Source organism: Barbus barbus, assembly GCF_936440315.1.
Source record: "Barbus barbus genome assembly, chromosome: 3".
Classification (NCBI taxonomy): Eukaryota; Metazoa; Chordata; class Actinopteri; order Cypriniformes; family Cyprinidae; genus Barbus; species Barbus barbus.
Genome location: NC_136731.1, coordinates 14,842,363 through 14,855,612, shown reverse-complemented (window position 1 = coordinate 14,855,612; position 13,250 = coordinate 14,842,363). Strand labels below are relative to the sequence as shown.

At 35.3% G+C, this 13,250-nt stretch overlaps 1 protein-coding gene across 1 annotated transcript; it reads left to right on the top strand.

Annotated features, from left to right (window-relative positions):
- The first annotated feature begins 974 nt into the window (after positions 1 to 974).
- On the top strand, positions 975 to 12,640 carry LOC306852986 (uncharacterized protein). Its single transcript, XM_079390127.1, has 4 exons — positions 975 to 1,081; positions 8,357 to 8,455; positions 8,752 to 8,922; positions 11,944 to 12,640. Exons 1-4 carry the CDS (start codon positions 995 to 997, stop codon positions 12,133 to 12,135), a joined length of 549 nt encoding a protein of 182 aa, XP_079246253.1. The 5' UTR covers positions 975 to 994; the 3' UTR covers positions 12,136 to 12,640.
- The last annotated feature ends 610 nt before the right edge of the window (positions 12,641 to 13,250 follow it).

Here is a 13,250-nt window from a genome sequence, read left to right as displayed (position 1 = left end):
GAATTTATCAGAGATGTCCACCACTGTGTCCCCAAAAGAGCCCTCCGCCAGCTCCTCAGTGGACCAGCGGACAGTCGTCGTGGGTGCATGTAAGTAGGATATCTTCATGATGTAGCATTTATTTATTTTTCTCGAATTTTTGTTTGTTTGTTTGTTTGTTTGTTTTACAGGCAGTGTTATCTAATTTTAAAATTATTTAACTGTACAAATGACAATAAATGGTCTTAAAGTTTTATATTAACACAGAGTTATTGCATCTTCACAACATCTTTAAGCAAATTACAATATTATAGTGTGTGTGTGTGTGTGTGTGTGTGTGTATTTATACACGCACACACACACGCACACGCACACACACCGCCGTTCAATTTTTGTTTAAAGAATTTAAAGAAATAAATACTTTTATTCAACAAGGATGCGTTAAATTGATATAAAAGTGATAGTAAAGACATATTGTTAGAAAATATTTCTTTTTGAAGATGCTGTTCTTTTTAACTTTTTATTTATCAAAGAATACTGATAAAAGTATAAAACATTAAAAAAAAACATTGATAATAAATCAGAATGATTTCTGAAGGATCGTGTGACGCTGAAGACTGGAGTAATGATGCTGAAAATTCAGCTTTGCATCACAAAAATAAATTACATTTTAAAGTATATTAAAATAGAAAACAGTTATTCTAAATTGCAATAATAATTCACAATATTACCGTTTTTTCTGTATTTTTGATCAAATAAATGCAGCTTTGATGAGAACAATATATATATATATATATATATATATATATATATATATATAAAGAGAGAGAGAGACTTTTATTTTAACTTAATTTGACTTTTATTAAATATAATTATAATTAAATCTAAATAAAGACATACAAGTATGCCTGCTTTGAAATGAGTGTTGAACAGAAATATAAATGTACAAATCCAGAGGATACAGATCTGACTGATGTCTTTTTTTTCTTCAGTTTGTTGTCTGGTGTTTTTCTTTATGATTCTGGTGCTGCTGTTTATCCTGTACCGGAAGGTTCCTCTCTGCTGCAAAATGAGGGTTTATCAGGAATCTCGTACTGACATGGTAAGACCTCAGAGAAAAGTTTAATTGCTACACTTTCATACTTCAAGGACTTCAGTTCTCAGTTAAGCTTCATTAAATATCAACTCTGCCTAAGAGGTTTCTCCTAAAAAAACACAAATGAGACAATTGCTGACAAAAAATTATTGTGACAATTTGAGTTTTGGAGCAATGGGAAAAGCTCAAGTTCATACTGATATTTCTGACTTTCTCTGAGCACGCAGTTTGAGCGCACGTCTTCTAAATCTGCATCTCATGAGGACAATTTAGATTTGAATAAGATGTTGTTTGTGATTTTCCTTTCTGATAGGACAAGAAATTACATTTTATGCTGTTTACCAAGTACAGTTGGACAGTTAAGCAACTAAAATTATAGTTAAAGTGTTACAGTCATGAAACAGACTTTCTTTAGATACTTTTATTTCATTAATATATGATCTGCAAGTTATTTAAAAATATGCTTTTAAGATTTGAAGTACACTACAAATGCACATTCGGTGCAATTACGTGCACTTCTTTTGCACAAAGGTGGAGAAAAAGTAGTTAAAGTGTTACATGTGCCCTAGTTTGATCACTTTGCAAATGAAGAACATCTCCTACCTTTTGAGTTATCAATGTTTGGTACACTTACACACAAACAGAGATTACATATTATCTTTTTCCTAACTGTGCTAAACTTTCAAGAGCTTTATCATGTGCTGTGCCAAACACTGTGACTCAGCTCATGTGGAGGTTGTATTGTTAAAGTCAGCTATGATCGTAAGCCAAATAAATGATCCTAAGCAACGTAAGCAAGAAGTTAGAGCTTCAAATGTTAAAAACATTAGAAGAGAAACAATATCTGATATCTAAAACTGAATCTTTCCCAGTGAAGAGCACAAACTGTCCAGATTCATGCGAGTCAGTTCTGTGAAGCATCTAAACATACAGTTCTGTTAGAGATGAGTACAAAACAGCGTGACCGTTCCCCTGACTATGACAGTTAACAGCACCCAAGGAAAGTTACACAGTAATCAGATATTAAACTGAGCGCAGGAGTAAAACTCCAATGTGAAGATGTCTGCCCTTGCACACTTTAGCATACTTAAGAAAAGAACCTATTATGGAAATAATACACATTAAAAGAATATACTAATATGAGAACTGAATGTAAAGTTTTCAGACGTTAAGTTTTAGATGTTACATTTTGATGTTAAATCCTGTAATTAGGATTTAATTACAGTGACTGTAAATACAGTAACTTTTACTTTCTTCATGGGATGAGTAATTAAATTACAGTAATGAATTATTTAGTAATGCATTACACTCAACACTGTCTGTAAGTACAGGTATATGGTAACACTTTAGTTTAGGGACCAAATCTACAAACTAGTTGCTTATTAGCATGTCTATTATTAACATATTGGCTGTTTATTAGTGTTTATAAAGCACATATTCTGCATGACCATATTCTACATCTCTAATCCCACCCAATATCTAAACCTAACAACTACCTTACTAACTATTAATAAGCAGCAAATTAGGAGTCTATTGAGGCAAAAGTTGTAGATAATGGTTTGTTAATAGAGAAAACTGGACCTTAAAATAAAGTGTGACCAAATATACTTTTAAGATTAGAAGTACGTTACAAGTGCCCATTCAGTGCAACAAATTGTTCTTCTTTTTCAAATTTTGCTAAACTTTAACTTTTTATAGTTCTATGTTATATTTATTTTAAGTATCAATTCGCCTCAAATGCTTCTCCTAAAATTCCTCTGGAGAAATTAAAATAGAAACCATTCAGACTGACAGCAAATGCTGATAGCAGAGCTCTAATAATTTGATCTTGTATCAATTTGATTCATTCATACTAAAAAAAATTCTGATGTGATATCCTGGCAAATTTGAGCACATCGGTGAGATCTTCTGTAGCAGAGAAATGTGAGATTACTGAGGTCTGAATTCATCTCAGTGGATTTAAACATGTTAAAGTGTGGTAAACAGGTTTTGAAAGTTTGAAGCTGTTATTGGTAGCTGAACAGATTCAGTTAGCCAAAATATGGGGGGGGGGCATTTATATAGAAATTTCAGTGTAGTTCTGCAGGCACAGGTTTTATGGTGGCCAATCTAATCAATCTAATCTAACAAACAAAGAATAATGTCTGCACATTGAAAAAATGTTAATATTTCCAAAAACAGCACAACAGTGTCAGAGCGTTTCTCCTTTTCTCCTTTCGTCCTCAGGATGTGGGTCGTGAAAGCAGATGTTAGATTAGATTGAGAGTGTAGCGTTTATCTGCTGTGTTCTGGTCGTATACAAGCAGATCTCTCACACTTTGTGACTTACCCTCTGGTCATACCTCATCCTCTGCATTTCCTTTTCCTGTTCACTTTCAACCTGCACCGTTACCCCCGAGAGCACTTTAACCTTATCTTAGAAACACAGGGAAACTGCCTCCACATTCTTCCTCCCACAAAGAGGAAATGCAAAAACATGTCTGTTAGTTAAACTGTGGTGAAGATAGACGTGAGGTACTGGTTAAATGAGGCACAGAAGAGGTCTGTGATGAAATCAGCCTCTCTTTGACCACATACACACAATAAAGTTTTGGAGTATGGAGTGACCACCATATTTAAATCAGGCGGATTTTAGATCAAACACACCTTAAGCATCCTTACATGCACACTTATACTCTGATAACTAGCAAAGATGACTTCAATGTCACTGTCATTAAGTTTCAGATAACTCTCCCAGTCTTTGTACAAAAATAACTTTTTTTTTTTTTAAATAGAACGTCCATCTCTCTTAGTTCATCGTCTGTATATTCTGGTTCAAATGAGTAAGGCTGGGCAAAAACTTGAGAGTCATCCTCTCTGTCGAAATCTTCAGACATCTTCAGACACAATATTATTCTTGTAGCTTCATAAAATGATGGTTGAACCACTGATGTCCCCTTTCTGGGCCTTGACTGTGTCAGTTGTGTTGCTGTCTATGGAGGGTCAGAAAGCTCTCGGATTTCATCAAAAATATCTTCATTTGTGTTCTGAAGATGAACGAAGGTCTTACAGGTTTGGAACGACATGAGGGTGAGTAATTAATGACAGAATTTTCATTTTTGGTTAAACTAACTCCTTTGGCGAAGAAACAGAAGTAGCAACATTGCTTTTTTTCCATATAATGACATATATCCGAGTGAAACGGGTTATCGAAAAAGACAAAAAAGGTGGTTTAAAAGTGCAATAGGTGATTGTCTTCAGAAACATTTTTTATTATGCTGATTGAAAGTCTCTTCACATCCCGATAGCAAAAAGTTAAGTGGTCTAAATGCATTTATCTGTATTTATATATTCTGTGGTAGGCGTAGGACCAAGAATTGTTTGTCCAATCAAAACGCTCGGTCTGAGCATTTTTATTGACTTTCCGATCCACAAAATGTTCTTTAGATTTTTCTAATGTTCTTGAAACTAGTAAAAATGGTTCTTTTAAGAACTGTTCACTGAAAGGTTGTTTGAGGAACCAAAACTTTTTTTGTTTGTTTGTTTTTTTTGCATCACCGCAAAACCCCTCTTTTTTTATTTTAAGAGTGTTGAAGAAGATGAAATCAAGATTTAACATGGTAAATTTCTTGTGTGGCATTTAATAAAATAACTTACATGGTACAAGCTAAACTCTTCTCAACTCTCTCATAGAAACATGAGTCATTCTGAGACATATATGTCCTCTTCCTGAGGTGTCTTCACCATCTGATCGTTAGGTCCTGTGTTTTGGTGGGGGATCAGAGGAGACAAAGGTTTTACTTTAGGTCAGGCACTGAAAAAGGCACACTGCTGAAGAGGTCCTCCCCCGACTTCAGGACTGATTTTACACGCTTTTGCTTTTTCACACTGAATCAGAGGAGTAAACAAAAGAACGTCTCTCTTTTGGGGGGGACCCCAAGACTGTTGAAAGTGCAAACCAGCGAGGGAAGGTGACCCCTGACCTCACATTTACTAAACGTGTCTCTCAGAGTCCCGAATGGGAGGGGTGATGGGAAAGGTCAAAATACGTCACCGTGAGTGATGTCAGAGCTGTCAGGAGCCCTGACTTGTGTTCAAGTCCTCACCAGCGCCACAGATTAGGGTCCAATCTTTATACAGGCATGATAGTAGTTTATCATTCCACTTCAATAATAAATGGACAACATTTTTGTAACAATTGTTACAAAAGTGGATTACACTTAACTTTAAGGTGTCCTTGTTACAGTGTAATTACACATTTAAGTACTGAGTAATAATAATTAACTACATGTACTTACTATATGTGACCCTGGACCACAAAACCAATTATAAGTGTCAATTTTTCAAAATTGAGATTTATACACCTTCTGAAAACTGAATGAATTAGCTTGTTAGGATCGGACAATAATTGCCCGAGATACAACTATTTGAAAATCTGGAATCTGAGGGTGCAAAAAAATTGAAATATTGAGAAGATCACCTTTAAAGTTGTCCAAATGAAGTTCTTAGCAATGCATATTACTAAACAAAAATTATGTTTTGATATATTTATGGTAGGAAATTTACAAAATATCTTAATGATTTTTGGCATAAAAGAAAAATCTGTAATTTTGACCCATACTATGTATTTTTGGATATTTCTATAAATATTCCTCAGCGACTTAAGACTGGTTTTGTGCTCCAGGGTCACGTATGGTTAGGGTTAGAATTAGGTTTTGGCTTAGGGTCACTTGCATGTAATTATGCATAATTTGTTATAATAGTATGTACATGTAAGTACATGTAACAAGGACACCTTAAAATAAAATGTTAACCACTTTTTTAACATTTGTTATAAAAATGCTGTGCATTTATTATTCAAGTGGAATTATAAAAAACTACAATGGAAATAGAAATGTATTTATCCCTCGTGAAAAAGTACGCTTTAGAATATAAAAAAAATAGTACTTATTACACAGTATACTTTAAAAGTATAGAATTAAGTGTCATTACTGAGCGTAATGATTTCAGACACTTAACTGCATGTTAATTGCAATTAAATGAAATTGTATTACAGTTTAAATTAATATTAAATTCACTTAGTTTAACTTAAGAGTGTTTTTGGACATACTTAAGTACTTAAGAAAATCCCACTTAAGTACTTAAGAAAGTGAATCTTTATATATCAAATTTGATACTATATATGAAATAATTATCAAACTTTATATATAAAATAATTGAATCTATTGTGTTTGAAATATGGTTAAAGTGAACTGCTGAATGTACTCACAAGGAATTATGGTAAATTAAAATTATTTCATTTCTATTGAAATGTAAATAAATTTGTAATTAAACATTTGTAATGATGAAGTTTCCATTTATTACATTTGAAATATTTAAATATCATAGTTGCAGTTAAAATTAATATCAAGTACTTTATATTTGCTTTATTGTTAGTCAACACATTAAAATAATCATTAAAACAAATATTTAAAGTGTACTTTAAAGTAAAACTTTTAATTTTACATTATTACAAAGTGCACTTTTAAATGGACAAAAATTTCATAAAATAATTAATGAGATACTAATGTAATAATGGAAATAACTCAGATATAAAATGGCCATACATATCAAAGTAATGGTAGAAAATTTGGCTAAAAAATGCGTTACCCCCAAATAATTATAAAGAAAATAATGACAGAATGTTTAAAAACAAATACTTAAAATAGGTCTTCAAATTTTAACAAAACATCAAAGCATGTTATGGTCAAAAAGAAAAAGAAATTCTATTTTGGACTAAGATAGTGGAGCCTACTCTCTTTGTCCAAAATAGAATTTCTTTATTTTCTTTTAATTTTTGACCATGCTTTAATGTTTTGTTACTTTCCATGGCATTTTGCCTCAAGCCCTGGTTAACCTTCTCTGCATGTTTGGGCCACCTAGTGTTTGGGCCATCTGACTTGTAGCACTGTCCGGGTGACATGTGGGCCTATAAAATGGAGTGCACTCGTTTACTAGTACCTGCCACAGAAACAAGGGTGCAAAACAGAGGCAGACCTTTAAAACACCAGTGTGGGGTTTGTTACTCAGGACCCTGATGACGCAGAAAGACGCTGTATTGTCCCAGGACACAAAGGCTTCTATTTAGGTGTGGGGTAATCACAGAGTGTCCGGCTGGGCTGGAGGAATTCCTCGGCCTCACTCGGGTCCGCCTGCCTAATCTAGTCATGGATGGGAGGGGAGGAAGTCACTTGGTGGTCCTTCTCTTTAGCAACATAATTTACGACCATCCAGAGGTCTGGCTCTAACATTGCAGATGTAGGAAGAGGAGGAGAGACATTACGCAAACAAAGAAGAGGGTGTGAGACCTTTAACTATGATTGGTGATGGTTTGACATGCAATCAGTATCAAAACATTGTAACTAGTATGCTGGTGGTTCAGCTCCGGAAAGGACAACTGAAAACATCTGAATATATTCCCAGTATATTAACATGTCAAATCAAGTGCATATATTTTAAAGTAGCACATGAATACTTTTTGGACAAAAAAAGTAATCTAATGCAACGACAGCCATACATTTTAAACTGTGACCAAACTACTTTTGAGGCTAATGTAATCATACACTGAAATAAAATGTAGTGTAGTATTTACTAGTATTTAAATTTCACTCAAAAATTGCTAGTAAGTTTCAAAAAAACTTACAGAGGAAAAAGCAAATAACACACTGAACTAAACATGAAATTTAGAAAGACTTCTAAAGAATATTTAGTTTTAAAACACTCCAATAATCTTTTTTTAATTGTATACACTGTTCAAGTTTGGGGTGAGTAAGATGTTTTATAAAATATTAAAACTTTTATTCAGGAAGGACACAATTGCATGATCAAACATGACAGTAAAGACATTTATAATGTTACAAAAGATTTATATTTCAAATAAATGCTTTTCAATCAGCTTTCTATTCACCAATGAATCCATCCTGAAAAAAATGGATCATGATTCCCATTAAAAATATTAAGCAGCACAACTGTTTTCAACATTGACATAAATAAGAAATGTTTGTTGTGCACCAAATGATTTCTGAAGGATCATGTGACACTGAAGACTGAGTAATAATTTACATTTTAATATATATTTAAATAGAAAACAGTCAATTGCAGTAATATTTCACAATATTACTGTTTTTACTTTATTTTTGATCAAATAAATAAGCATAAGAGAAAAAAAGTTTCCCAAACTTTTGAATAGTTGTGTAATGAATAATCACTGATGATATCAGAAATGTTATATTAACAGAGGATTATCATTTCTTGATTGAACAGGAATCTCCTCCTCAGTACTACAACAGCAGACAGACACTAGTAGCTTCATCTGATGCTGAGCAAACACATGACACCGGTCTTGATAACGTGAATGCACGGGTAAGAACATGCATGAATCTGCATCCTTTACCCATAATTAAATCTGCCTTCATTTACTCACCTTCGTGTCGTTATAAACCTGTATGACCAATAAGCATCAACATACTTTTCCTGAATGGAAAGGTGTCAACTTTTCTTCTATGTATTTTCTAGAAGAAAGAACTGTATACAGGTTTGAAACAACATGAGGGTGAAACTTTCTAGAAATAGAATCTGAAATTGCTACATGCCACCAATTTTAGTTCCTCATGTCACATATCATGTATTCATATTTTGTTTCTGCTTGTGTTTGTCAGTCGGGCTCGTTGTTCCTCATTGGTGTGCCCAGCAGCTACTACCTTTCCTCACTGGAGCCTCCTCTTCCTCGTCTGCCCTCGTATGAGAGCGTCCGCAAGAAAGACCGACAGCGGCAGATCCACATGATGATAGCCGATCGCTTCGGCCTGAACGGACCTGTTGAGACAGAGGTGATTCATTTAGCTACAGTAACAGTATTAATCTGCAAATGACCGGTTGGCATGACATGCCATTTTACTGTGCTCAAAGCACAAATCTAAATAGAAATAAACATAGATTTTGCAGATAATCATCCATCGGGAGTGAACCCCCGAACCCCCAACTGCTCCCTGGGTGCCGCAGCATAAATGGCTGCCCACTGCTCCGGGTGTGTGTTCACGGTGTGTGTGTGTGTTCACTGCTGTGTGTGTGCACGTTGGATGGGTTAAATGCAGAGCACGAATTCCGAGTATGGGTCACCATACTTGGCAGTATGTCACTTCACTTCACGATGAAAAAAAGTTCACATCAGTCTGTCATCCACCCTAAAAAGCTCACAAATGTCTCTTAAGCCCTGCTATAACAGTTTCGTCTCTCAGCAGCTGCAGCCTTACTGAATTAAATAACAATAGATTTTCAATTTGAATGACCCACAATTTTCTGCTCCGTAACATGATCATATCTGAGAAACGGATGCCATTCACTGCCACACAAACAGACCCGGTGTGCCTCACCTACGCTGCTGCTGTGACGCACACATGCTGCTAGCGCTTCAAGGCCCTGTGATGTTGACTTAGAGCCAGGAAAATGCATGAGTAGACAAGCTAATGGGAATTAATGCACATCAAACATAATAAAGTAGCCTATCTTGAAAGGTAAACATTAGTGGAGAATACGGCTCATTGTCCATCTGTCCTCTCCTTTACCCCCCAGGTTTCAATGGGTGGATCGTTCACTCATGAGGGCTGTCCTTCACTCATTAACCATATTATTGAGCTTAATTAGCTTGTTCTCCAGCTGGGCGCTGTGGTTTTGTCTGCTCTAAAATGCCTGTTTTTTTTAGAAGGCTAAAGGGCAGGCGTGGAGCTCAAAGCTTAAGAGAAAGAAGAAACAAAGAGAGCTAAAATGGCAAGAGAAAGTTGCTGCAAGTTAGAAGCGGAGCAGTAATATCGTCAACTACATTTGTTTAAATATGTCGAGCTATGTATTATGAATTAACATAGATGAATGAATCTTTATCGTTGCGAATGTATTCGCTTGCTAAGCATTAGCAATGTTAAATAATAATAAAATCATATGAGGAAACTAGATTTTTGTTTTCTGCTGGATATTTTCTCAAGAAATGATGCTAGTGTGTTGTGGACGGTTGTCAGGCCATTGTTTTAAGCTTTTTAAAGAGATAGTTCACCCAAAAATTTAAATTCTGTCATTAATTACTCTCATGTTGTTCCAAATCTGTAAGAGCTTCATTCATCTTCAGAACAGAAATTAAGATATTTTTGATGAAATCCGAGAGCTTTCTGACCCTCCATTGACAGCAATGCAACTCGAGCCTTCCTGTAGCTCAAATAGTAGAGCATGGCGCTAGCAATGCCAAGGTCATGGGTTCGATTCCCAGGGAAAGCAAGAGCTGATAAAAACGTAAAAACTGTAACTTGAATGCAATGTAAGTTGCTTTGGATAAAAGCGTCTGCTAAATGCATAAATGTAAATGACACAGTCCATGTGACATCAGTGGTTTAACCATAATTTTATGAAGCTTCGAGAATACTTTTTGTGTGCAACGAAAACAAAAATAACTTTATTGAACAATTTCTTCTCTTCTGTGTCAGTCTTTAAAATGCGTTCATGCATTGTGCACAAAAAGTATTCAATGGTTGTCCAACTGATGTCACATGGACTATTTTAACAATGTCCTTACTACCTTCACATTTATCACATTTGTCACATTTATCATTGTTAGGCAAATTTTTAGGGTTGGAATTAAGTAATTTAGAAATCTGCGCAATCAGTAATTTTGCTTGACAGTCAAAGATTTGTTTCTCACAGATTTCACAAATTTTTCATAAATTTTTCTTCTGTGGATTTACTTAGTAACTTGAATTAATCATTCACCACAAGACTACTAATGTGCACGAACAAACTAAATAGAGTTGATTTTGGTTTCATGATGTGACTTCAAAGGAATAGTTCACCCAAAAGTAAAAATGTGCTGGAAATGTGTACTCACTATATTACTTGCGCACCAATGGATCCTCTGCAGTGAATGGGTGCCGTCAGAATGAGAGTCCAAACAGCTGATAAAAACATCACAATAATTCACAAATAATCCATACCACTCCAGTCCAACACTCAACATCATGTGAAATGAAAAGCTGCATGTTTGTAAGAAACAAATCCATCAAGATGTTTCTAACTTTTAACCATTGTTTCCATCTATAATATGAGTCCCTTATCAATAATATTGATTTCTTCAGTGAAAAGTCATCTTGTCTGAATCAGGAGAGAAATATGCTTAGATCAAACACAGTTTATAAGTCACTATATGCACAAAAGAGTTCTAAACAAATATTTTAACAGCTGTTTGGATTGTCATTCTGACGGCACCCATTCACTGCAGAGGATCCAGTACATTTCTCCAAATCTGTTCTGAAGAAACACACATATACATCTTGTATGGCCCGGGAGTGAGTACTTTCAGCAAACTATTCCTTTAAGAGAATAGAGTCCTGACACAAATTATAACTGAACTGTCTTTACATTTATTTTGAAAGCTGAAGCTTGCGATTTTGGAAAGGTGCATTACATTTCCGACTTGTGCTTGTGGTGTTTGGGCCAATCACAATGCACTGTGCCAGTGGGCCAATCAGAGCAGACTGCACTTGTCGGAAAGAGGGACTTTGTAGAAAACGAAGCGTTTGAGAGAGGCGGGGCATAGAGGAACTACAATAATGTACAGTATTTGAAAAATAATGTTTTTTTAACATTAAAGCATGTCAACATATTCTGTTACACCAAATACACAAAATAAGGATCTTTAAAAAAAGCATCATATGACCCCTTTAAACAAAAAAAATGTCCGACATAAGCAAAAAGTTTGGAGAAGTGCGCCTAAGGTATTTTTCTAGTGCAAGCTGTTCACTTGTGGTGTCACATGTGTGGTTTAAGTCAAGCTTTATCTCTGTTTTTTTATTTTTTTTTTATTACCACAGCCGCCTCCCACATACGAGGAGAGCGTTCGTGAGTCCATCCAGTCGATTGACATCCCGTTTGACATCCTGGCACCCGAGGAGGAGCCGCCACACGCACCGGTTTCAGTCTCTGAGGCCGGCACAGATTTACCTGCATATGAAGATCTACCTCAAATCACAGACTCACAAGATCCCAATAACACTGTTAACTAAAGCGCAAGAATGCAATCTATCCTCAGCGGGAAATCAACAGCTGTTGAGCTGTGACTATACCCTGACAGCTGATCGCTCACCCTGACGAGCGTGAATCCGCTGTGCTTGCAAAAGACACCAAAATAGGGTAGGACTTGACCTATGCAATAACTTGCACTAGCACAATACGAGAGGAGAAGGATGTTGCGTCACTACTGGAAAAAGAGGAAGAACAAGATTATACGAGTTTAAGTTCTGTTTCAGTTAAAAATGACATGAAAGTGCTATAGAATACTGGCTATAGATATTTTCATGACTTTTCCAAGCGTAAAAAATGTCAATTACATCACATTCCATGATATTATTACATTTATGCATAAGTTGGGAATGTTGATTTCATTTTGATTATAAAAAGGGACGTAAGCTATGAAAATAAATGTTTTTTTTGGAATAACATCCATTTATGAATGGTTCAAAATAACACTAGTGACATTTATTAACCATAAATAAAGTCTATTTTGATTTCACGTTTAATTTTTCACAGAGATGGCAGGTTCATCTAAATACCAAAGTAGCAGCTGGTGTACTGTACTGAACTATTGACACAAAAAAGGGATATTTGAAGCCATGTTTTGGACATTACAGGGATGATTCTTATTCTTTTTTTTTTGCAATTCTTTGATTACGTTTCATCATACACTATATTGCCAAAAGTATTGGGACACCCCCTTCTGATGAACATGTTTGACTACTTTAGTCATTTCTATGAGTACAAATCTTAATGTTTAAGCATATAATGATATTCTAGGGAATTGTGTGCTTCTAATTTTATAGCAACAGTTTGGACAGGACCCTTTTCTATTCTAACATGACAGTGTCTCTGTGTATAAGGCACGGTTCAAAAAGACATGATTGATTGAGTCAGTGTGGAAGAACTTGACTGGTCTGCAGAACGCCAAGTCTTGATCCCAGCTGAACACCTCTGGTGTGACTTTAAATGCAGACCTTGAGCCAAAAACTCATCAGCAAACACCAATGACTTGTACATACACTATAAGGACAAAAGTGTTGGGACACCCCCTTCTTTAGAACAGAAAAAGGCAATAACAAAACTGTGACAACAAGTTTTGGACGTG

What these genes read in the sequence shown, in the direction of transcription:
- LOC306852986 (XM_079390127.1), top strand. Translation starts at nt 995, where the DNA reads ATGATTCTGGTGCTGCTGTTTATCCTGTACCGGAAGGTTCCTCTCTGC. An exon ending in AGGAATCTCGTACTGACATG is followed by an intron (nt 1,082 to 8,356) that starts GTAAGACCTCAG and finishes TTGATTGAACAG; the next exon opens with GAATCTCCTCCTCAGTACTA. An exon ending in ACGGACCTGTTGAGACAGAG is followed by an intron (nt 8,923 to 11,943) that starts GTGATTCATTTA and finishes TTATTACCACAG; the next exon opens with CCGCCTCCCACATACGAGGA.